Below are 25,619 nucleotides of genomic sequence, written 5' to 3' on the forward strand. Positions count from 1 at the left end.
TGAAACGCCACACCCAGTATGGTGGCGACTTAGATATTAATCAGTACTGAAATCGTAATCGATGTGTATGAAGTCTAAAAGCTTTTGACAGAGCTTCTGTGCTGTTCGTCTGTGTCGGCGCTTGAACTTTTGTTGTACTGGCGTCTGTCTAAATATAACGCTTGTTGTCATTTCGGTGACCTTATGAAATGTATCGTGTATCAACTGTATTCTAAATTATGACGACCAAACCTTATTTCATGCCACGTCAATTGTACGGTGTATTTCTTGAGCTATTGCGGACCCTTCTGTAAATAAAATGCTAAAAGCATGGTTTTGTGGAATTTTATTCATATATATATCCATATACCATATTTACTCATTTTTGACTGCCACTGTTAAAAAGTGTATCATTACAACATCCTTTTAAGCATAAATATCTTTTTTCTTCTCAAAATCTGGTAACGAAACCAAATGAAAACAGTTATGGGTCAGCTTCAGCACCATTAAGTTGTACATTCTCTATATTGCATCAGGCTATAAAAATATACAGATCAATTTTTTGTCTTCTTTAAACATTCTTTCCTTGTTGTTCAATGGCATGAAACAGGAGAGGAAGATCTCATATGGAGTGATGAGGAATTAAGCTTTACTTTTATCGTATTGATGAATCCATATCAGATGCCAGGTCATTCACTCATTCACAACACTTTGCAAAGATGGATAACAACCTTGTGAGAAAAAACTGTTCAGACATACAACGCTCAGAGTGCCACTGGCCTCGCAGCCATATTTAAAGCAAAATTAGTGAAGATGATGCTGTCAAAAACAAAGGAGTGTTTTGGTGCAGTGGAAGTGGCCAGTGGGCTGACTATTCCTGTTACAGTCACAAAGTGAGGACGGTTTCGGCCTACTGAGGGGAGAACATTTGTGACTACTGGCGAAGGTAGCAAAATGCGTGTTAGGTCAGAGTTTGTTCAAGGTTGCAAATGCTTGCAAAACGTTCTCCAGATTTCCGCCAACAGTTTTTGTGATTTTTCTTGTCGCACATGTGACAAGAAAAGTACAAATCGAACCTTGAGCCAACCTTGACGAGACTGCAACTTTGCTGCCAAAATAGCGACAAAGATGATGTGCTAAAACGATTTTCCAACCTCAAATAACAACATAACAACAAAAACTCTCCAACGCAGAAAAGATCCCAAAAAACCTGCAAGTCATTTGAACGCTTTGAGGCAACCAAGAAAAAATAAAGGCGGTCAGGAGTTGAGCTTGTGGTGCATAGAGAAGATTTGGGAGATGGAGGTTCATGGGTTCCTCGGGTCAATGGGATTATTGCCCTGTGTCTGTCTAACACACACCCACACACATACTAGACATACACACACATCTCTACCCTGGATGAAAACGGTGAGAACAGACAACGAGAGCAAAAGAAGGGCTGGTGATCACGTTCTCTTGTGTGTCCCTTCTCCCGCCGTCTTTGCTGAAAGGCAGCCTCCATCCTGGTGAATGCAAGCCTTTGTGCGCACGACGTCGCTCGTTTTCCATCCGACTGTCTGTCGAGAGTGGTGCTGCGGCCTATTGTCGCCTGCCAGGATTCACATGCGCGAGGAGGAAGCCAGCTCGTAGAACAAGACGTAGCCGTCACTGCTGCGCACTTGGCTGGAGGACATTGGCGTTACTCTGGAGAGGGAGAAGTGTCACCGTTTCATTACGTGGATTCCTGTGAGTGAATAGCTAACCTTGATCCATAAATTGGCCATCTCTCATTCGTTATCTAATTCAGGAGTGACTTAAGTTTTAAGACTTTATGCTTCGTATAGCTAGCCATATAGTAAAGAGTAAACTTATTATTGGTTTTAATTATTAAAGCTGCACAAAGTTGACATGAACCATGTAAAAAGTCAGACCTCTGCCAAAGAAAAAAAAAGTCGTGCAGTTTGGACACAAGATGGCAGCAGATAGCTGTGAGCTATGAGCTAAGTTATTATGACACAAGCCCAATATTCACAGCAGCTTGTGGCCCATGTTGGGAAAATTGGATAAAGTGCAAAAAAATTAATACTGTAATGAATACTACATACTGTACATCCCCACAAAGTAGCATCGACAGATCAATGTTGGCTGAATAAAACTGCTTAACTTCGCAACTTTTAATATTTTCAAGCATTTTATCATTTACTTGAGTGGTAAAACTTCCTAGGAATAGAGGTGTGCAGAAATCATCTTAACAATAAATCAAGGGATATTATTGCCTGAAAGATGCAAATGAAGCACTCTTCTCATCATCACATGCTTCATAAAGGTCTCTTTTTTTTTAAGTCCAAAGTTAATAGTTCAAGCATACCTGGAGTCATTGAAGGTGTACCACTCCCCAGATGTAGGGTTGCGACAGTAGGCTGTGTAGTGACCCCCCATTGTCGTGCCTGAGTGGTTGGACACAGCATACAGGTTGTATACCGCATTTACTAAAAGACAACAGAAAACAAGGGCAAAAAAGTTTGTTTTTTTTCCTTAAAAAAAAAAAAATCCTTGAATAACAACTTTAGAGAAGTAGGCTATTTTCTTTACAAACTTACTGCTGTTTTCGGAGGCGAACTCTCGCAAGTCAAGATCCTTCATGGGGAAGTTGACAAAGGTTGACAGTTTGCTGGTTCTCCTCGCTTCCGAGAAGCGTTTGAGGTCTGCACACCGAGGAGTCAAGGAGGCATGTTTTCTGTCTTTAAAACACTTCTTTACAGCACTGATGCCAAATATTATCTAACTCTAAATTATTGTTAGTGGTATCACAGGTGTTGATCAATACATTTAAACATTTGACTGCAGTCAAATACCCAAACATGCAAAACCTTTTAAAAACGGGTTCATTTTGCTGCTTAACTCAAATTCCATAAGCGCAATATTAATCAGAATTCCGTGTTTAGACGAGTGGGGGCACATACAACATATTATTGTAAGAGAAAATTATGAATTATGTACATAACTGAACATAGCAAACACTCTCCAAGCTTTCAGGTCTAACTAAAAAGTGTAGCAGAAAGATACGCAGAACTAAGATCTTGGGGAACTTCTGTACTGTGAATTTCTTGGTGCATCTTCTTCTTGCTTTGCACTTGTAGCACGTCTGTGGAGAAAACCAAACAATGCAACTAAGTATTGGCATAAAAGTAAGTACGACCGCTGGTCTGTACTGAAACGTACCGGCTTCTCATCTCCATCGAGGACATCTTCTTTGGTGAAGAGCCGCATGCAGTCCATGAGGCTCACTTCACCGTAGCCCTTCTGAGTGTAAGCATAGATGCGTTGACATTAGCGCACAAACACACACAAACACACAAATACACAAACAGATTCAGAGAGGAAAATTAGAGTTTGAAATAAGATGTTCTTTCAGATCTCATGAACAGTATTATTTTCAAATTTAAAACATCTCTGTTGGAGCTTTGGTGTCAAGGAGTAAAGTTGATAGATGAGAAGTACCTTGGGGTATTTTTGTTTGCTATTCAATGACAAGGGTGTGTCTAAATGGTAGTAAGGTGGGGCACGATAATAAAACATCCCTGCACTCATTGTGTGGCATATTGAGTGTCCAAACCTTAGCAATTGGCAGGGACAGATCCCAGAAAGGGTCAAAGACAGTCGAGCAGAAACCACAATGGCTGCAGGTTAGAGAGCTCTTGAGCTGCCCTACAAACAAGTCTGAAAGAAAAAAGATTGCACACCTTAGCTTCATCTGCATTGGGCCATTGATGCTTAAATGATATAGTTCAGCTTACCAACGATTTTGCTGTCTTCCCTTTCCAGGTATTTACTCCACATCTTCTTCCCTTTCTCCTCATCCCTGATAATGAACAATGCAATGCACTGCTAATGTCAGACTGTACATGGAATATTACATAGCCATGTAACCAAATGCAAAAGGCCTGCAATACCGTAACAGAAGCTCTGCCCTTCCAAACTCACTTTATTATAAATATATGTTATAAATGTTGATAACAGCAGAGAGAAGTTGCAAAGATTAACACTGACCCTTAAACAAGCAGTTAGGTAATGTATAATAATATCCAAAAAGAATTAGGGCATTAATCTGACCAGCGCAGACCTAGAAACCGACATAGCCTTCAATTACTGCTCCGTGACACAGTTTGCATCATGTGTTACAGATACACACAAAAACTAACAAATGTTTACATTTCACCGACAGCTAATCTTAAAATTTTGGATGCTAAATACTAATGACATTAAAAAATAGAACTTTTTGGAAGTCCCTTCTGAAACTGAATAGACAATTGGTATATTGTACATTAGATTTTTTTTATTATTATTTGGGGCACACATTTATTTATTATTCAACAAGTTCCTGATTGCCACATTTAAAAAAAAAAAAATCAACAAATTTCCTTAATTATATTCAATATCATTTTCCAACTGAGAACTTTTTTTTTCAAAGCAGAAGTATTATTACTATTATTGAAGTATGAAGACGATGATGATTATTATTACTATAGTTTTTCATTATGTAAGTGCCCCACTCGTCTAAACCAGTATGCTGGTTAATATTACGGTTGTGTAATAAGAATTGAGGGCAAAACGTGCCTGTTTTTATCCCCTTCAAGGGGCTGCCATCTGCTGTTGACTGAAACTGATGTCACAATGCCCATTGGCTCAGTTTACAAATGACACGGATCACCTGTTTTTTGAAGTTTGGTCACCTGACATTTGAAAGGCATTTTGACATCAATTTTATCCGTCAGCAGGTGGCAGTACAGGACAAAATGGCAGCCCCCTGAGCATGTTTTTTACCTTAATTCTTATTCAATAAACACAATATTAACCAGAAAGCCATCTTTAGACCAGCACAACATATTGCAAAGAAAGTTTTGGATTTGACTTCCGCTTTAACAAGGCTCATGAGCGATGGACAAGATTGTGCCTCGTTGGGAGACGACATGCATTCTATGCTGGTTGTCTCTCACAATACTTACGGCAGGTGATCAAAATCTTCGACAGTGCCTCTCGGCCTGACCGTCACTCTGTTGACCTCATTGTGCAGGCCGTCCAGGAGGAAGCGCAGGAACTCTTGAGCGTCCTGTTGGCTGGAGAAGACAATAAATAATTCAATGCCAATGACCTCGACTCACTGCTTGACAAACAAGCCCACAGAAATACACAAGACAATATGAAAAAAAAAAGGCTTACTTGTATCCCACAAATCTGGGAGCGTATCTCTGGATCTGAGTTTTGAATTCAGACGGACTGACAGCTTCACTGCTGGTTGACGACCACATGGTTTGTATCAGCTTGGCAAATTCTACCAACATACACAATAATGAGATGTAATCTAACTGCAAATGGATAGACTGCAATCAAAGCCAGAGTTTAAGAGTGGGAACACGTTTCTGTCTGAGTTCTGAGTCTCTCTCACCTTCCATGAGGGCCGTGTTGGTGCGGCTGTTGTTGTTAAGGTCTCTGCGGTGCGAGTTGTGCAAGCAGTAGTCTCGGAGACTGTGTGTGTTGCTGAGACACTGCAGGATACTATTCATGAAACACTACAAAAGAAAGCAAAATAAAATGTCAGATTTCCTTAAAGTTGGACAGTCACATGTTGAGCTGCTTAATAACCCCTGATGCACCAATCTGAAAATTTGATTGATATGTTTCACAAAATCGTTTTCATTCTTGATTCAGATTTCAATGTAACTAGAGTGTGTTGATGTGAACGATGGACAAGATTTGTATTTTCTAAATTTACATGCAAAGTTCTAAGTAATAGATAACGGATAGCTGCAGGAGGACAGTATCTCTACCAGTGTGAATCCAAATTAGTAACTAGCAGATATCTGATATATTGTATACACCTAAAAACTGGACATTGATCCAGTTTGTGATGGATGGCACAAAATAAACACCTCCAGCCGCAATGTTCTCATGTAGACAAAAGTTTTCGACAGCATACACTGCTGCTGTGGTCACAGGCACAAAGGCAATATGCACTTTGGCAGGTTCAAACCGGTAAACGGCAAAGAGAAAGAGTGCTCCTTGGCCAAGAGTTCAGAGTGCTCCGATGAGCTAACCTCACAAAAAGAGCAACACACAAATCCCATTTATTTTAGGAACCCTACAAAAGCCTGTTGCCTAGCAGATAGTCTTTCAGACCCCCCACTTTGGCGTGGGCGGATGTCAACAAAGCGATAACATATACCACACTAACTGCAAGTCTGTACAATTTCTCACTTTACTAGATACACATGTCAAATGATTTCTACTGTACTCACTGTGTTTCCCAGATTTTTCAGTCCAACCAGTCCCTGGGCACTTTTTGAGTTCTGGAAAACATCACACAGAGATAGGATCAAAACCTTGAAGGCATATTTATGATTTGACAAGTTTATAGTGTATTTTTTTTATTTATGAATCAAACAATGTACTGTATTGTAATGATATATGTATATATTAAGTGAAAATAAACATTTGAATGATGTTTTATACATACATTTGTTTTGGGTAAAATGTCTTTGCACATATAATATTGATCATTTAATTTTATGTTCGAAATGCTTAGACGTATACTGCATTTTTTTGCAATAGAAACATTGGTCAAATGAATCTAAGCAATGATTACTTCAAGTCTGCAGCACTAGGCTTCAGCTTCTTGTGGGACAGAAAATAGATGGCAAGAGGGATGTCTGGATGTTGTGTTGGTAAAATGACGGTTAAGTGAGTGACGCAATTGGGGGAAGGGAGGGTGGGGATCTTTCTGTCCCTCTCAGATTGCACAGTTCTGGTCATCAACAGAGAATACCCGAAAATGTCATAGCCTTGAGCAATTTCTATCCCGTAGCTCCAACCCATAAGCATTTTCAAAATGAAATCAGGATTTAGGCTTTTTTTTATGTGTTGTATTGGCACATGTTCAGTCTTGACAGAATGCAAAATTGTACAACTTGTCACATAATGCTGTTCAATTCCATTACACAAGTGCAGTTGTTACATAATTGAATGGCTGGAGCTAACACAAAGTCAGGGGGTGGATAAGGAATGTGCCCTGTTCTAAGATGCCGAGCTTGAAGTCACATTTTCAGGACAGACATCTCTACAGAAGCGTATTGTTGCCACTCCAGGGGAAAAAAACACATAAAAATGATCATGTAATACCGTGAAAATTCTCATGTAAAAATGATCATAAAACATTTGGAGCACAACACAATGCTCTTACTAAAATAAATTAAGCATCATATCCTGACCACTGATGTTTGCAGTATGATGGTGAATTGTTTTCATGGTTGCCCACAGATGGTGGTGCGAGCATGGAGCATTTCCACCAAGCATTTGTGTGACAAGCCTCAATAAAGGCTCCATCATGGCAATCCTATTTGGACACCTTAAATTGTATTTCATAAGACACAGTACCCCATCAACACATGCACCCACAGATGCACGCTGGTTGTACTGTGCTGACTGATGCCATGGCCAGATTGTGCCGCCTCGTCTTCTTGCTATTGGCTGATGCTAAGCCGAGCTGACGTCACAGCTAGGAAAAAAAAAAATCCCTGTTCTGTCTCTGTAGCAACGCTATTCTTATCTTTTTTTTTTTTTTTAATAGGATGCAGTGTTAGAGGACATTACAGTGAGAGGGCTGAGAGTGGAGTATGTGTGACGCAGTGTATGTGATTTACAAGCCTTCAATAAAAAAAAAAAAACTTGACGCTTCATTGGCATTAGACCAGAATACAAAGCGAATATTTTTTATCGTGTTGTCTTAAGTCTTATGTTAAGTGACGGAATGAAACTTTCGCAACATCACTGAGGATGTGTAATTCATTACATTGATAATCTTTCTCAGTAATGTACGGTCAGAATTATTGCAGTTGTTACGTAAATTGTCACTTTCAAGGTGAAAAAAATCCAGCAGCTTTTACTAAGGTGATTGAAACTGCCTTTCAATGTTAATGACAGGATGTGACACAAAAGAAAATGCAATTACACTTCAATATCCATTTCCTAAGTAGCACGTCAAAAAGGATTGGGACATGAATGGGAATCGCTGGCTCTTGCTCTGATCCCAGCCAGTAGCATGACCATAATGACAGCTAATTCCGTTATGCAAATGCTCCAATGATTCTCAGACGTAAGCAGTTTAAAGCAGCAATAGTGTGTGTGTGCGTGTGTGTGTGTGTGGTGGATTAAACTCATGTACACACACTTTGGCTGTGGGCAGGGAGCAGTATTATCAGCAACATTACAAAATGAAAACCATGAATTATATCCCTATCATGTAAATAAACACATTTGTAATATGTGAACATACGGTCACATGATTAATATTTATTGCTTACATGGGTTTTCTTTAGGTACTCGGGCTGTCTCACACCTTTGTGAAGACTCAAATTTTCCCATAGTTGTAAATTGTGGGTTTTCTTTATGTGCACTGGCCACCCAATTGAGTCTGCGCCACACACCTACATATATATATATATATATATATATATATATATATCACCCATTCAATTTAGTATTTGACAGTGTAATACACTGTATACTCTTTCAAACTACTGTTTGAAAGGAATGATGCATGGACAGAAAGATAAGTGATAATCATAAGAGTGATCATATGACCTCACATTCCAGCAGTTCCATGTGAACAGGCAGATGTACACATACTGCACACTGAAGAGGTGGCCCACCAGGAGACCTAATATAAATGCTTCATTCATAAATGCCATAAAGCACCCTGGGCTACTGCTGAACTACTTTAGAAACACGGCCCCTTTTAGCCTAAAAGCATTGGGAACAGAAAGGCATTCCAGGAATCAGGTTGAACGGAAATAAGGGACATAACAAAATGTCCTTTCGGCCGGTACCCGACCGTGAAGGTATAATAAGTATAATCTGTCCAATCATTGTGCTCTCTTAATTCAAAGATGAAAATCTGCTGGAGGGTTATTTTGGAGTGGAAGAAATGGATCACAGCAAGGTCGTAGCAAGGTGTGTTCCCTCACATGCTTTTTACAGTCAGCCTTTTTAATCAATGAATCACTTTGTTGCTTGGCTGCAAGTTCACCCACCAGAATGAAAGGAATAATAGGTATACAGGAATAATCCAATAATATGGGTAATCTACGCAAAGAAAATTTAATTGGTCTTAACTCACTCTGCTGTATTTTTAGTTTGAACAAAAATATTGAACACAGTTTTCTGGTTGCGTTTGTTATCCAGAAAATGTATTCACCCATCTATTTTCTACTTGCAGGTCAGCTAGGGCATGTACCACCTGACTTTGGGTGAGAGAAGGGGTACACCCTGGACTGGTCACCAGCTAAGCCGAGGATAATGTATTCTATTAATAATAACTAAATAATTCATATTATTGCAGAAAATGTGCTAATTTAAGACACTAATTGAGATAATATATTATGACAACAATAACTGATAGCTTGTTGCCATCTTGGCAAAACTGTCATCACGTGTAATCTAACATATTAAGGCAGGGATTGTCAACCTGCCGTCCGCGACCCTCAAGTGGTCCGTGGCGGTGTTGCGGTGGTCCACCAAATTGGAAATGGAAAATAATTGTAAGATTTTTAAAACTAAAATGTATTTATTATTTGGACTCGATTTATTTTCGAGCTAATTTTGTGAATCATTTACCCATCCAAATTATGTCAAATGTAGCTCAGATTCCCAAAATACACATACAGATGCAAATAAATAGCCTGTATAGGTCTATCCTCTTTTGGTGCAAAACAAAATAAGATTCCACCAAAGCTATGGTCCCCGAGTGGCTTCGTTGTTTTAATGGTGGTCCCTTGGACAAAACCGGTAATAAGGTACTAACAAGTGACAGTTTCCCACCTCTCTAATATGTTTGTGTGCGAAGCAAACAACAGAATGCCTCAGTCCACCTGGCAGTGCCCACCACCAACAGCGGATCGGCTAGCAAAACAGCATGAGACAGAGCAACAGAACAGTCTGTTCTGACTTGCCTCTCTCACCTTGGCAGCAGGGCATGGTCAACAATATCTCTCTTCCCCTCTGAGGCTACTTATGTTGCTAATGTCAAGTCAAAACTCCCACGTGTGTACAAGTAGCACTTGTGTGAATGTGCGTGCGTGCACATGAGAGGGAGCAAGTGAATGCTCGCAAGAACACTTTCTGGGAAAGGTGTCTTTTTTTACCCTTGAAAACAGACAGAGGGTTGCATCAGGTATCGTATTTTGTTGTACCGGTGTCCAGCTCGGCTCAACGTCTCACGCATTTACACAATTTCTGATGCAAGCAAGTAAAGAGCACAATCCTACGAAGAAGAATGGCTACTTTTCTTGGCCTTAATGAGTTTGCAGTATACTGCAAAACTAATCACAACACAGTACTGTAACACTTCATCAATGAGAAAGCGATAAATCATGTTATCTTTCTAGGCTAAAATTCCGACTGTATTAAGTATGCATGGCTGTGTTATTCATTTAAAAGACAGACTTACCAATTTGGAGTGACTGCAGGAAATACCCTATTTATTATTGGGTACGCACCATGCACCACATATGAAATGCAGCCACTGGTTACATTGCCTTGTGTGGTACATATTATGATGGATTGGATATTGAAATCCTCTTGCCATTCACAACTACTTACATGTGACTCTACTTGAAAGATGGCCATCGGGTAATAATGAATATCATTCGACTTTGAATCAATCTTAATTAAAAGAAAACTACATGCAGTGAACTTCTGACTATAGTTCAGGAAACCCTCATGGGGAAAAGCAATATTCTTTTCACGCATACGTATATTTGGAGCGTTTCTTTTACAGCAGTTTTGCACAAAGCATTTTTTTAACAAATCTATGCAATCACTTTGTGTAGTGTATGTTGTAAAGTTTACAATGTAAACTAAGATATTATGATACATTTCAGCTTGTACATATCAAAATCTCACAAATGTGGGTTATATTATTATTATTATTATTAATCATATCATCAATAGGCAAATACAGAGGTAAGACACAGAGTTATCGATGCTTATCAAACAGAATGTAGTTGTTTGTCTCCAATGCCAGTGTCCCGTGGGGCTTGCTGCACATGTCCAGAAACAAACATACACGCACACTGTACACACCCTCATGTAGCTGCATGCACATGTCTCAGATAGGCAACCTCACACACTCACACACACACCAGAGGGAGGACATAGCACGTTCCCCTGCCACGCTGGTTGTGGACAAGGGGAGGGAGCAGCGAAGGTGTTTGACAGTGCAGGGGGAGGGGCAGGTGCACACTGACAACAAAACATTAAGCGTGCCAACCAAGCTGAAATCACTGGCTAGCTCCAGAGGCTACACTAATATGATTTCACATTACATAACAGAAGCTGGCACATTTTCAACACCGCACTGCAACTTTTTTTTCCCCCCTGATGACAACAGAGTTGTTAACCCCACAATTATGTTTATTTCATCAGGAACAGCATACAATTTCAAATTGACCCGAGGCATTTATAAGTATATGATAATCATACATTAAGCCAAGCAAAAGTTTGATTCATACAAATGACTAGTTACTATGTTAAACTGGATACATTTTATGGCACCATAACGTGTGTCAATTAGGCCTTTAAACCTTAACCAACACACTGACTGTACCCCAACGGTAAAATTTAATGCGCCACATAAGGATGAGCTACATTATTGGACATTACGTGTTTGCAACATGAATGCTTCCACAATATAACTGCAGAGGTTACAAAAGTGACTCTACCCAGGTGACACACAATTGGTGACACACCACTGGTGTCCCTCTGAGACATTTGAGTACAAATGTTATCAAGTAAACATGACAGAACATGTCCCTCCCCCATCTCACGAGAGTACAATTCACCGGTTCTGTCATTGATCATGACTTAGAATGAATATTTATAGTACATTATATCATATTTGGCAACTGTACATTTTACAATACACCAAAAGTATCAAGGAATCCCTGTTTTATTGATATATTTTTTTCTCTCTCTCTCTCTTTTTATGGTCAATGAAGAGCAAGCAAAGAGCCTCACAGATAAGAGCAGTATAGTAAGAGCAGTTGTAGTGTAGTCAGCCCTATGGTGAGGATTAGGCGCGGTTATATAAGCAGTGACCCGCTAGTGCGGGCCTACTGTTAGCTCCTGGCACCGTGGCGTACAGCGGCTTAAACACAGCGGCTTACCTCTGCAAATGACTCACTTTAACGTTAACCTGACACGGTTTTTGTCGGAATACATAACACACAAGCAATCGTGACAACGTGACTTTTATGAATGATCAACCTCGTAAAGCATGATGATACTCGAAACAAAACTGCTTGATTCGAACTAGAAAACCATTATTTACTATATATTTACTCAAACGTGGCGCCTTCACAAAAAACAAAACATCTTTGCACAAATTCAACGGACACGTTGTGTGACTTAACAAGAACGTAGTGGTCGCTGCGTTCGTTTCTTACCTTGGCTTGGTTAATGAGGAGCCCCACGAATGCTGAGACCAGCACCGACCCTGACATGCTGCCTTTTCTCCGCATCTCTTGCTTAAGAAAGGGCAACGCGGCTGCCGGTGGTTCCTCGGGAACGGTCACCGTGTATGTCTGTCTCATGCTGGGCATGCTGAGGAAGAATGGAGCCGCGGCTCACAGACGCGAGTCGACGAGTGCCGGTTGTCTAGATCGCGCTTCTGCTGGCTGCAAAAAACGGTCGTGCTCTGTCGCTCGCTGTCATTCATTAAAACAGCAAAACGCCGAATGAAATAGCGCTTCCAAAACCTCCTCTTTATAGTAATCGCACCTTGTGAATTTACAAGGAGAAGGTGGGGGGGGGAAAGGACAATAGAAATAAACCCCACAAAAATCCGCTATTACTCCAGCGTCCACTTAAACAGAGCACTATCTATGAATATGAATCTCATTCCGTTTGACAGCACGCTCGATCCGCCCCTAAACAGAGCCTGCCTACCACACGCGTCATCCATCGCCCGCCCTCGGCCAAGCCGTTACGTCAGAGACCAGCTTCCTCCGCACTGATGTAAAGACCTCAGCAGGGGGGGCTGGCTTCAGGCTGCGGTCAAAGACCACACGGGTATGGATTAATCATGGCAGACACCTACACTTAACCAACTCTGAGCAAGATGACGCATTAGCTTTTAAATTACTCACAAAATGCAAGTGATTCTATCTATCTATCTATCTATCTATCTATCTATCTATCTATCTATCTATCTATCTATCTATCTATCTATCTATCTATCTATCTATCTATCTATCTATCTATCTATCTATCTATCATTGGATAGCAATAATATTTTTACGTCATTCAGTTCCACCACACCATAAAATTAGGATGTATGACCAGGAAGTAATATTGTTGTGACTTATAATGTGGGGTTGTTTATGTTTTGCAATTCTCAGATATATCAGACAAGGCAATTTTTGACAACTGATACTGTGTTTACGTACTCTGCTAATTTGGGCGTCGTGTTTGTGTTCTTTCGGTGTTGTCACATGGTCAAATGACAAACACGTTTGACTGAAAATGAATCAAGAGAGCTTGGCAAAAAGCTATCAATCCCAAACACGTTTGACTGAAAATGAGTCAAAAGATCTTGGCAATAAACTATCAATCCCAAGGGGCCAAGGTTTATCGTCAAATTTCATTTGAAAATCTACTGAATACATTGTAAGTTACAATGATTGCATAATTGTTGCGTCTGCGTAATTTTCAGGAGAGGACGTGTAGTGTTCCCAACAGGAATCTCACGTTACAATCTATTTGTGTGCACAACAAATAGACATGGAACATATTCCACCTCTCTATATGTAGGAGACAAGAATCTGCTCCACGGGAACTCCTATGTAAGAAGGGAGATAATGTAGCATATACTGTATGCGTGATTCTTGCTTACGCCAGAGTATTGGAGCCAAAGATCTGAAAAGACGGCTTAACAATTTGCAATTTGATCTTAGAGGACAGATTTGGTACAGGTTTGCGTTTTGTCAACTGAATTAGAAAACAACAGGAAAGCCAGCCATCTTCTTAAAGACAATATATATACGTTGTAAGGTGCAACTGATGAATGTGTACTGACAATGGATTTTAAATCAACATTCCGTGGGGAACATTAAATGCTGACAAATGCGTTTAAACACACACGGGGAACGTGTGGGAGACTCCCAGGACAGAATGAAGTCTTCCGTGGAATTCTTCGGGAACAGAATGATGTATTCAGAACAAAGTGTGGAGCCTTAATAACAAATGGTAGTAAAATTTGATTTCTAGTGTAATCAATTGTAAATTACGAGAATTATTATACTTTTTGCAACACTCCCACTGTGTTGGAGTGTCAAACAATTTATTATCAGTCAATTTGTGGTTACAAAACCATGTTATAAGATAGAGACAATACAAAAGAGGCTCTACTCCGATGCCCAGTGCTCGCTCTGGTGCATAGGGTGGTTTGAATTTACATGACACATTAACTGTTGAGAATCTGGAGTCTATCATAGTCACAATCAGTCACATGAATGTAGAAAATGAAGCATTGAGTGAGAATAGATTTTTTTTCTTTTTTTTCCTCTCTCAGCTGACTGGATGAAAGCCAGGTACAGCAGGTTAATTGAAGAGTCTAATCTTGGTTGTTGGTCTATATACGTATGCCTTGTAATTAAGTGGCAAACAGCCCATGAAGACGAGCGCCAAGGAAAATGGGTTGATCGATTGATATTTGTCGGTCACATGTCGGGCTGGGGGGCACAATAACACAGTAAGTTCCCATGACATGCTCTCAAACTCTTTTCACAAGACCTGCTAAGTTGTTAATATATATAATATATATATATTTTTAAGTAGATCAACCTTAAGAGTGGTGTTAAAACTCAATATTTCCCCTCAAAATGTCAAACACGAGAACTTTGATAAATATTAATATTCTTCCTATGTTTTTTTTGGAAACATTTTTTAAGTCACCACAAAATACCACAGATGATGAAGAAGAAATATGTTATTACCAGCCTGCTTGCTGAATAGCACACTGCACAGCTAAAATGAAAATAAGTAAAAAATATAAAAAAATATAGAACATATTCTGAAAACGCTCGAAACATGAGCATATGTTCATTACTTACTATTGTGACCCATACTGCTCAAGTAAAGATTACAAATATTTTAGTAATTAATGATCCTAGAACATGCTTATAAATTTTGCAATTATTTTGGTAATAAATATTTGGCTTCAAGATTATAGATGAATTGTGTTTATATCTTTACATATTTTGTTTTGTCACCCTGGTTGGACCAAGTCGTTCTCATTTACAAGTGACCTTTTCTATGGAACATATGAAGTGAATTAATTTATTCAGCTGTAAAATAAAACAAATATAAGACCAAAAACAACGTAAAACTCCTCATCCTTGTAAGAGTGTCAACAGACAGGAAGCAGGGAGGCAAACACAGCTCAATACTCCCACCAAGTGGCGTTTAAAGTTATTGTGGCAATAGTGCTGTAACGTCTGCTTGTTGAAATTTAAACGTGTACACAATTAATTATAAATTCCTAAAAGTCACATAAATATAAAGACATGGATAGAAATAAATTTGAAGTGCATGCTTTGCCTACATACATTTTTTCAATTTACATTTAACTCACAATAGTTATCACTTTTGTGCATTTTATGTTGCAGGTTCCTCTGCACTTCAATTTTTTCTCAAACTAAAACATTGCATATTATATTATGTATTCTTTCTCTCCTTCATTCTCCACCCACATTTCCTTTTCTCACCCTCGTCCAAAGATGAGGACTACTATGTGCAAATCAAATGTACCTCAGAGGGAAGTGGGTTATGTGTTTTCTGCCCTCGAAGAAGCTTGGGTCACAAATAGAGAGTTTAAAGATGACGCCTACAGACTGAGCTCATCGGAGGTGTGAGTTAGCTAATTGCATGGGGTCAGAAGAAGTCCTGGGTTAAGAGGTCATTTGTTCCCAGCCACTTACTCTACGTAGCCTTGAACAATCACAATAGGTTTGCATATGATTATCTAGTTGTTATTCAGTTGGCAACCCAATCTGATCTAGTATTTCAGTCGTTCTTTGCCTTCAAATTTACCAATACAACGACTGTACATGTGAAGACCTCAATACCATCAGTGGATCATTTCAATTCAGTGTGAGGAAAAAAAAGGGTGGTCTTACCGTGGAGTCCCGAGTGGGGCGACCTACTCCACTCGTGCTTGGCTCCCACACTGAAGAACTGTGCAATCTGCTGCTGCTACTGCTGCTGCTACTGAAGCCTTCCTTAGAGGAGCTCCATGAGCCGGCCTCCTGAGTAGTGCTCCGTGGTGGGCCCGGTGAGTTAGTGCCATAAGTGTTAGCCACCTCACTGGTCCGAGAGCGACAGCTCCTCGAGGCGCTGGAGGAGGAAGATGGGCTGGCGGCGGAGGCGGAGGTGTCATTTAGGCCCAGAGCAGCCAAGTCCCTGGTTAGGTCACTCTGGGATGATGATTTACGTCGATTAAACGACATTCTGGAGGCCACCGGTGATAAAGAGAGGTAGCTGGACTGCGCCGAAGAGTAAGAGCTGTACGTTGTGTAGGCTGACCCCCCACTAAGTCCAGAACCTGCATAGCTTTTGACAGGGGTTCGACTGAGGCTTTCACTGCGGCGGTTGCTGCTACTTCCAAGGATGTCTGTCCGTGGGATGACACGGCCCCGGTCTGGGTCCAGGGAGGTGCTGTAGTTCCGGCTGCGAACCGTGGAGCTGCCGAGATAGCTGGAAGAGGTGTAACCTGAGGACGAGGTAGTGGAGGCAGGGGACTTGTAGGACGACAACCTGTTCCGCTCACCGTAGGAGCTAAGGCTTGAGGTTAAGGGGGAGCTGTAGGAGCTGTAATGGCTGGTGTAGGACGGGCCAGCATAGCGCTTGGCAGTGGAGGAGACGTGGGACATGGTGCTGGTGCTGCTGGGTTCTCAGCCACAGGAAAAAAGGGACTGTGGAAGACTGCATTGACTGCAGGCACAGCAAACACACAAAAGAGGGATTACTTTATCTGCTCCTCTTAAATAAAACATTTTTTTTTTTAAATCATTTCAGCTTCTCACATATATTAATTTGATGAAATTGTTACAATAAAGTATCAAATGGACACTTACACACATTCAGAAAAACAGGAAAAAATCATGTCATTTCAGCTTCTCACAAAATATTAATTTGATGAAATTGTTACAATAAAGTATCAAATGGAAACTTACACACATTCTCGTCATTTTTTTTTTTTGAAACAGCCAAAACTTATTTCATCTCATCGATGCCATTTGAGCACAGAATCCCGAGGCGTGTCACTGTTGTGAATTACCTCCCATTGCGTCACTTCAAAATGTGCTACCGAATAAAGTCCCGCAGACTTCCACGGAACGGCCTTGCGTCTTAATGCGAAGACATAAGACCAGAGCCCACTCAGGTTTTTTTTTTTTTTTCGTGTTGAACTGTCCGTTTAATTTCTATTTATATAATCATTAATACTACAATTTATTGCACCCATTGGGTGTGTGTGTAAATGTGTGTGAGCTCCACTCCTGATTGCTCCGAAAACTCTTTCTCAGTTGAAACAAACAATATTCTGATGTAGTCATTAAAAGCAACAGTACACGTAATTTGTAATTCGTGCAAATTAAAACTGTCAATTTGAGTAAAAAGGTCGCGCGTGATGACGCGTGAAGACAATTTTAGTCTGGATGGAGACGAGTGTGCAAGACGCAAAGAAACCAAAGACAACGTTAAAACCATCATGGACGTGATGGCTTCATATGGAAATTAAACAATGTCACTTTTAAATAGATTTGTTTTCACTCCGCTAATGACTTCAACTGGTAATATGTCTGTTCAAGCCGAGATGATTCTATTCAGACTATTCTTGAAACTAAATGTACCAGAATAACCGATACAAAAAAGTTTCTCTTGATGTATTCGTGTTTTAAAACACATTACAGCATATTGACCCTAAATTTACCTCTTACCGTATGGCTCCCTCATACACACTGACTGCTGCACTAAAATAATCAATAAATCAATCTGTAAACGACGAATATATTTAGATTGGCCTGGTCGTCATGTGGGAGGAGTTGCACACAAATGGGAAGACAGTATGTAGTCTGTGCGCATGGCATTTAACACAATAATGACCAAAAAATGGCGGTGGGCGTCACGATCGGATCGAAATTGGCACGTCACAAATTGTTATTTTGATAATTCATGAGTCAATTATTATGGCGATGAATCTGTGTAAAATGCATCATGAGACACCAGCAAGCAGCTGCTCATTTAAAATCATTGTCCATCTTGAAGTAAGGGATGCATGTGGAAACTAAAATTAAAGTAAATTAAGATGATCGTTTTTGGGATGTCTATACATGATTGTGAAAATTAAAAGGAAAGTGATACTCGGGCTGTTAACATTTTTCAGCTGTAAATGTTTAGTGGACTTTAAAATAGAACCATGCACTGTCAAAGAAAAACAAAAAGGGATCTGGGAATATTTTTTTTTCACCCACAAACTTCGGTCTTACGACATGCTTTAATGTTGATGGAAATAAATAAGTAAGTTATGATTGCTTTTTCAATGCTGCCATGAAACCAAGTTCTGTCGTGCAGGGTTTGTACGACAGAAGGCCTGGATTACCAATACTGCACATGCATGTCAAGTAGGCCTACAGAAAGCAAACAGTGGGATCAGTGTGAGGCTACTAATGCAGTTTGGAGGGGGGAAAAAACATTGTTGTTTCTTCAGTTTTTCTTTTGATTTGTTAGATTTCATCAAAGAAAGGTAGCTGTGATGACAAGCATAGAGCTGTAAAGATAATGGTACAGAAAATAGTCTGGCTTCTCAGTACAATATGTGAAATGTATTAAATTAAATATCCCAGCGTCAATAAATAAATTGTGTGAGGTTTCACTGCATAGAAATGAATCCACAAAACTCAGGGAAGATCTGTGTAGGAAAAATCTCATGAAATCACATTCAGTGTCCAAAATCAAATAACTAATAAACAGAATATATAGTAATGTCTTCCGATTCTCCATTTGACTTCTCGTGCAATGCAAACACCTTCCACACTTATTGGTATGCCCTCCCACAGCTTCAATGGGAGAGTCCAACATTGTTTGAAGGGGAGGACCAGCCGTTCACTCCTGTTGCTGCTCTGATCCAAGGTTGGCTCCATGTGCAGCAGCATTTGAATAAATAAAAGTATCTGGTGTTGCTGATCCGTGTTGAGTTCATTGTGGGAGGCTCCTATTTCTTCTATATCTGCCTCAATGTGTGCTAGTACTGCATAAAATATCCTTTCATGCTCTTTTGGCAACTTGCCTACTCTCTGAGTACACCTACAAGCAGTAGTTCTTCCCAAAGCAACTTTTCTTTCCTAATAGGTGTCTGACGCTTTCGCTCTCCTCTCCCCTTTCTTAGGCTTTCTCTCGAACCAAATGTTTATCAATAATTCAGAAAGAGAGTCGACAGGCAGGTGGCATTCTGGTGATAAGCCAACGTTCACTGCTGGCCAAATCACAAATGCAGGCCAGGCTACGCTGGCGATTGTGTGGAGTACTGTTTGACAGGTTAATATCTACAAGAACTTGGCAACAGTGACTACCCCAGATTTACAAAAGCAAACAAATGGAATATTCTTCAATGGCCGACATCTCAAACGAATAGAGAAGGCTTTTCAGTTAATGAAGACAAAAGTGACGGCAGAAGGACACACCAGCTAGCAGCCATCCATGCCATCTCTCTCAGGTCTTCCTTGGCTGTTTGTCTCCACGTCTTCTTTGGCCACCCTCTCTTCCTCTTCCCCCCTTCTGGCATCCAGTCCATTGCCACACTCTCTCTTAGCAGTCGGAGTACGTGCCCAGCCATTCTCCTTCTCCTGTCTGAGACTATGTCGGACAGTGGTGCTACCCCTGCTCTTCTCCTCGCCTCTTCATTGGTGATGTGGTCTCGCCATGAGATCCTCAAGATGTATCTGAGGTGATGCGTGATGTCTTCATCCACGTCTCGCAGTCGTAGGTGACTGTAGGGATGACCACTGACATGTAGAGTGCTGATGGATTTTGACGTCCAGATATTCCGGAGGCGTTGGAACACTCCTGCTATTTATGAATACACTGTTTCAAATGTCCAAATACTTTTGACACCCTAAAATGAACTTGTTCTGCGTGTGGGTGTAGATAACAGTCTATTTACCGTCAAGTTAATCGCCTCGCCTTAATCGCCTGTGTGATATTTAAAAAAAAAAAAAACATTTGTTTTTTTAGCACCAAATAATACAAAATGAACAGAAATAATTGGTTATCAGTAATTGGGGGGGGGGGATTATGCTTGACGCAAATAACATTTTATCTGATAGTCCAATTGATTGATGGATTGTCCAACTGATTGATGGAATAATGGATAAGATAATCCATCCATCAATTTTCTGTCGTTATCCAAATTTGTGTTACAGCAGGCTAATAGAAAACAGTTGGACAAGGACCTGACTCAATCAAAGAAAAAATTATAACTCAAAATTTAAGAAAGAACGGTATTGGGATTGGAGGATTTCTAAAAGTTTGGCCATCAGGATCAGTTAGAGAACACGATGGATTTTCCTTTTGAGATGAGAGTAGCCAAGGAAACAACAGCACACAGACACACTCTCTGGATACTTGAGTATTCTCATTCATTGAGCAAGTTGGTAGCTTCCATGGCTACCTTTGTGTTTGTGTTTTAACAGAGTTTCTGTTGACTCTTTAAGGACTTTGACCAATATATCAAATATATCATCAGTAGGTGAATGAGAAAACATTTGAGTACAAAAGGTAGAAAAGCACTATACAAGTGAAAGCCAGTTTTCACTTTTTATTTCCTAATCACAACCACATATCAGGACTACAATGGCAGCCAAATAAAATAATACAGTTCACTGGAGCCTATCCCAGCTGACTTTGGGCACTAGGCGGGGACACCCTGAACTGGTCACCAGCCAATCGCAGAGCACAAATAGGCAAACAACCATTCACACCTCCAGCCAATTTGGAGATGTCAATCAGCCTACTAATGCATGTTTTTGAAATGTATGAGAAAACTGTTATACCTGGAGGAAGCCCATGCAGGCACGGGGAGAACATGCAAACTCCACACAGGAAGTTGGGCCTCAAAACAATCGTGGCAGCTAACTTGACTTTGAAGACTGGCCTGAAACTAAATGATGCATGCAATTTAATGCTTTCAGTGCAGTGAGCACCTGGACACCACTTATCTACACCCCTGATAATAATGATAAAAAAGAAAAAAGTTCTGATGATAGCCTCTGAGCTGTGCAGGGTTCAGCTCTGACAAGTGTCTATATATATTCTGAAATGTGAGCAGGACATTGCTGAGGCCACCCTGATGTCTCATTGCTTGCTTTCAGTCATCAGCTGCATACTGCTTCACAATCTCGGCTTTGCTACTTGATCTCAAGAGCCACAGGCGGACCTGATCCAAGTATTCCCAGCAACAGTTTCAACACAATGCAGCGTATGTATTTAGCCCCACTCAAGTCTAGAATGAGCTGTATATGACTTCAAGTGAATCAAACTGAGGGCAAACTTAAGTTCCAATACAAAGATCTTCAAAATGGACAAACATTTGACATAAAAATTAGCATCAAGCCATCCGTCCGTACGTCCTTCCATCCGTCCGCACGTCCTTCCATCCGTCCGCCCGTCCGTCCGTCCATCCATCCATCCATCCATCCATCCATCCATCCATCCATCCATCCATCCATCCATCCATCCATCCATCCATCCATCCATCCATCCATCCATCCATCCATCCATCCATCCATCCATCCATCCATCCATCCATCCCGACACGACCACATAAGTGAGCGAATTGGTACACTTGCCCTACTCCATTTAATTCGACTTCTTTCTATGGCCTCTGTTTTCAAGCTCATTGCAAATCTAGGGCAGCAAGCTGTCAAACTCTACATGGAAGCAGGCTCGACAAAGTTTTGGTATTCTCCCGGAAACACAGTGCTTGGCGCAATTAAAAACCAGGCAATTTGCACAGTTGTGGATGTGAACACATTTTCATAGTCATTTTAAAACATTTATCAGGCACTAAACATTTTTTTCTGCCATGCATGGAAAGTGTATATGTAAGTCTCCCTTTTACATGTTAGTGTAGCATCTCTGTATTTCCTTTTAAGCTTTGTATGCAGAAAGTGCTAATCAGTAGACGAGTATAGCTGCCTGAAAATTTTGATTTCCAATCCAATACTCAGTGTCCAACCCAAATTTGAAAAAGTGGAACATGGTCAAATTAGGGTTAAGTTTAAATGCCTTTTGAAATGTCTCATTTCACTGGAGTTAATGCAGTAATTTGATTTTCTTTAGACATATATTGACAGTACTCTAGTACATCATGCACCATAAATCCTATCCCAGTGAACTGACAAAATGTGTTAATATTTAAAATCATGTGTGTGACCTGGTTACCTGCCGTAGCAGTTCCCATAGACTGCGAAGGCTCCTGGGCTACTTGCCCTGCTTTTACTGACCCACAATGTCTACACACTCACAGGCTTTGTGACATTGATCCCACCTGAGGAAACACAAGGACACACAAACAAGGCTGTGAAACAGCAACATATACAAAGTTTTTAGACCAGGATTATTACCTCCCAAGTGACCAAAATGTAATAAAAATACATCTCATATTGTCGTGGCAATAGCGCAAAATGATGGTATGGAACATAGAGGAAAATTTATTACAGCTTGATAGTCATTTCAATGTTGTGTCTCCGAGACAATCGACCACCCAATCAAAATAGATTCTTCCTTTTGGATCCCGGCCCTAATTTACCTGATTACAAAGACCCACTGTTTTCATCTTTGTGTCTCTCACAACAGGCTCAGCAACTATAAATGTCTATTTATGGCTAATGACATACAATGTACTTGCATTCCATGCATGTATCAAATCACCATAAAAGTGCAAGTATAAAGTTCAGGTAAAGACAATTCCAAGACTCCATCTGAAAAAGTTTTTATAAAATCGCTAAACATTATTTTCAAGACTCGTTCCTCCACCAGAGGTAGAAATCATTTACTTTCACTATTCAGGGCATGTTAGGGGTCTATTGTTAGGATGGAAAAACTAAAGAACTTTTGAAGATAATCCCTCATCCTCGATTCGTTACTGTGCTTTGTTCGGAAGACGTAGCCAACAGCTGAGAAAAACAGGCACCTAAAACAACAACTATGAAATGAAAGCATTGCTGTATTAGGTCCTCACCGTTGTTGTTCTGAGCGGTCCGACCAATGGGCAGATACAGGGCTGCTGCTCGAGAGGCTCTGCCCAAAGAGTATGAGAGGATAGTATGAGCACAGTCGTCCAGAATGCCAAGGATCAAGTTACAGAGCTGGTAAATATAGCAGACACCTATGACCTCGCCGGGTCACTCAACACTCGGACGCATTCCAATTTGCTTTTAAAGAACCAGCATTTCTCCGTATTCAAGTTGAGCTGGGCAAACAAACAAAAATGCCCACTCTGCTAAAGTCAGCAGTTCACAGGAGATACAATTCAATAAGAAGAGTCAGCTTGCGGCAGTAAATAATGCCATGGTATTGCAAATTGCATAACTGCTGTATTTGCACTGAACTCAAACTTCACACCACGAAGAAAAATGCGATAACACGGATAGAAGAACAGTGGAGCCTCCAAAGCAGAACATAAATTGTCTGATGATTGACTTCCAAGTCATTCAAATTCAAAGCAAGTGTTGGTATTTGGAAATATTCATAAATTCTTCTCACATGATAAAGGCTCCAATTTCAGATGAGGAAAAACAGAATGATGCTGCCCGCCACAATGTTTCACTATAGATAGATATTATGTACTTTTGGTGATGAGCCGCTTGGCAGTCTCCCTGACCAGATTTATTCTCTTCTTCAGTTTTGGATGGACATCCAGTTTCTAATATCGTTGAAGAGTGATATCCCTAAAATCTGACTCCAAAAAAGGCAGAACCACCTAAGAACATCATGAACTCTATTTGGGATTAATCAGATGCTCTATAAATTGTGCTGGCTCCCATTTAATTTAATCTTGAATGTGATTGGTTAATTGTGAACACAGTTGCATCCAGAGTTATATTTTCTATCTATCTCGAAAATCCATACTGGAGGGTCTGATTCAAGATTCAGACCACGTAGTTTTTGGAGTGAAATCCGACTATTGTGCTACCACAGAGAAGAAATGACGTGAGTGGAAAAGGACGGTGGCAATGTGGTGAGCAGGCACTGGACTCGGTGTAATGTTACATGGCACACGGAAAGAAGATGGCACAACATCGCCTGCACTACAATAAGCGAACAATCTACAACATGATGATGACTAGTGCTCGTTCAGATTAGTCCTGCTTGCTGTGACGTCAGTTCTTGCCGTAATTTTGTAATGATTGCAACTAATTCATGAAGAACACATTTACTCGAACGTACCGGCTAATATCAGACTAGGGGGGCGGGGAAGGTGGTTCGTGTGCGTCAGGACTTAATGCAACCACATACAGTGATGGTTCGCGGTTTAGAGACTGATTAAACACAACTATTACCTATTGATAACGCGGCTCCCGGGGTATCTTAGTAGCGAGCGTTAACTTTACTAAACCACATCCTGTTCTAAATGTTAGAATCATGCAGCACCATCTTTCAAACCGGAGCCCTTGACTAAACTTTAATGGCACCCAAAATTGCATTTGTAACCGCTCAGGAAAAAAAAAAGAAAAAAAAAAGAAAGAAAACAATCGCAAAGTGCTGGCGCACCGATTTCGACGATTTTCAGAACTTTTTGACTTTTTGGAGTAATTCATCGGCCGTATTTCATGCAAACGTTTACATGTGAGGTCTGGAAGGTTAGGGATTCATTTAGCAACGTTTCCATGGTTTTCAGCACTCGGTTTGGACGCCCGCTTCTATCGGCGTGATGGTAACCGTATTTACTCACCCAGCAGTGGGAGATGCGACGGCAGTAAAACGCCCCCCAAAAGTAGCTCGTTAGCGGGATTGTGCTGATTTCTTCGCCGTTACATAAGTTGCAGTGGACGCTGGTGTTGGACGGAAGACCGCAGTGCTGGGCGTTTAATCAACCCTATGCTGGAATCCAGGCGTTTCTTCAATGCAGTTAGAGTTTCAGCAAGCAAGTAACGGAAGGTTCCCTTTAACTGTGACGTCACTCTGACAGCGTAGCTCGATTCTGATTGGTTAAGATTTCTCAGAGAACGTCACGGGTCACGGCGGCGGACCGCCCCCGACTCGGTCGTCATGGAGATGAACGTAAACATTACAGATTTCTTTCACTAGAAAATATGCTGCATTCAGGGTTTCAAGGAAAGATGATTGAAATGTATCATTATGTGTTGATGGGATATGTTTTCTCCCAATACATGGCGTGAGCTCCAGCTATGATAATTTCCCAGCGAATTCTAAGAAGCGGATGTTCAAATCTGAAGAATTTAAATTGTTCAATTAATCTTCATCTGCTAATGGTGGATAATGTGTTTACCTAAGATTGTGCCCTGTGATTGGCTGGCGACCGGTTC

At 40.6% G+C, this 25,619-nt stretch overlaps 1 protein-coding gene across 6 annotated transcripts; it reads right to left on the minus strand.

Moving 5' to 3' along the window:
- Positions 1-309: 309 nt before the first annotated feature.
- usp2a (ubiquitin specific peptidase 2a) lies at positions 310-25,219 on the minus strand. 6 transcript variants are annotated; one of them, XM_037268743.1, is made up of 15 exons: positions 25,025-25,219; positions 23,312-23,370; positions 22,513-22,618; positions 16,191-17,004; positions 6,258-6,308; positions 5,408-5,531; positions 5,182-5,293; positions 4,968-5,078; positions 3,759-3,823; positions 3,578-3,681; positions 3,184-3,261; positions 3,028-3,106; positions 2,562-2,666; positions 2,330-2,450; positions 310-1,665 (listed from the first exon to the last, which is right to left on the minus strand). In XM_037268743.1, exons 4-15 carry the CDS (start codon positions 16,941-16,943, stop codon positions 1,581-1,583), a joined length of 1,788 nt encoding a protein of 595 aa, XP_037124638.1. In that variant the 5' UTR covers positions 16,944-17,004; positions 22,513-22,618; positions 23,312-23,370; positions 25,025-25,219; the 3' UTR covers positions 310-1,580. The 6 variants fall into 6 exon arrangements, with proteins under 6 accessions (XP_037124638.1, XP_037124634.1, XP_037124635.1 ...); XM_037268739.1 differs by having other exon boundaries at positions 3,184-3,264; XM_037268740.1 differs by lacking the exon at positions 23,312-23,370 and having other exon boundaries at positions 3,184-3,264.
- Between the last annotated feature and the right edge of the window lie 400 nt (positions 25,220-25,619).

Source organism: Syngnathus acus, chromosome 13 (assembly GCF_901709675.1).
Source record: "Syngnathus acus chromosome 13, fSynAcu1.2, whole genome shotgun sequence".
Lineage (NCBI taxonomy): Eukaryota > Metazoa > Chordata > Actinopteri > Syngnathiformes > Syngnathidae > Syngnathus > Syngnathus acus.

Excerpts from the sequence above, each read along its gene's own strand:
- usp2a (XM_037268741.1), bottom strand. The coding sequence starts at position 16,943 with ATGTCCCACGTCTCCTCCACTGCCAAGCGCTATGCTGGCCCGTCCTAC. Across the intron at positions 2,451-2,561 it reads GTTCGCCTCCGAAAACAGCA|TAAATGCGGTATACAACCTG; the intron begins GTAAGTTTGTAA and ends GTTGTCTTTTAG. Across the intron at positions 1,666-2,329 it reads TACACCTTCAATGACTCCAG|AGTAACGCCAATGTCCTCCA; the intron begins GTATGCTTGAAC and ends CTCCCTCTCCAG.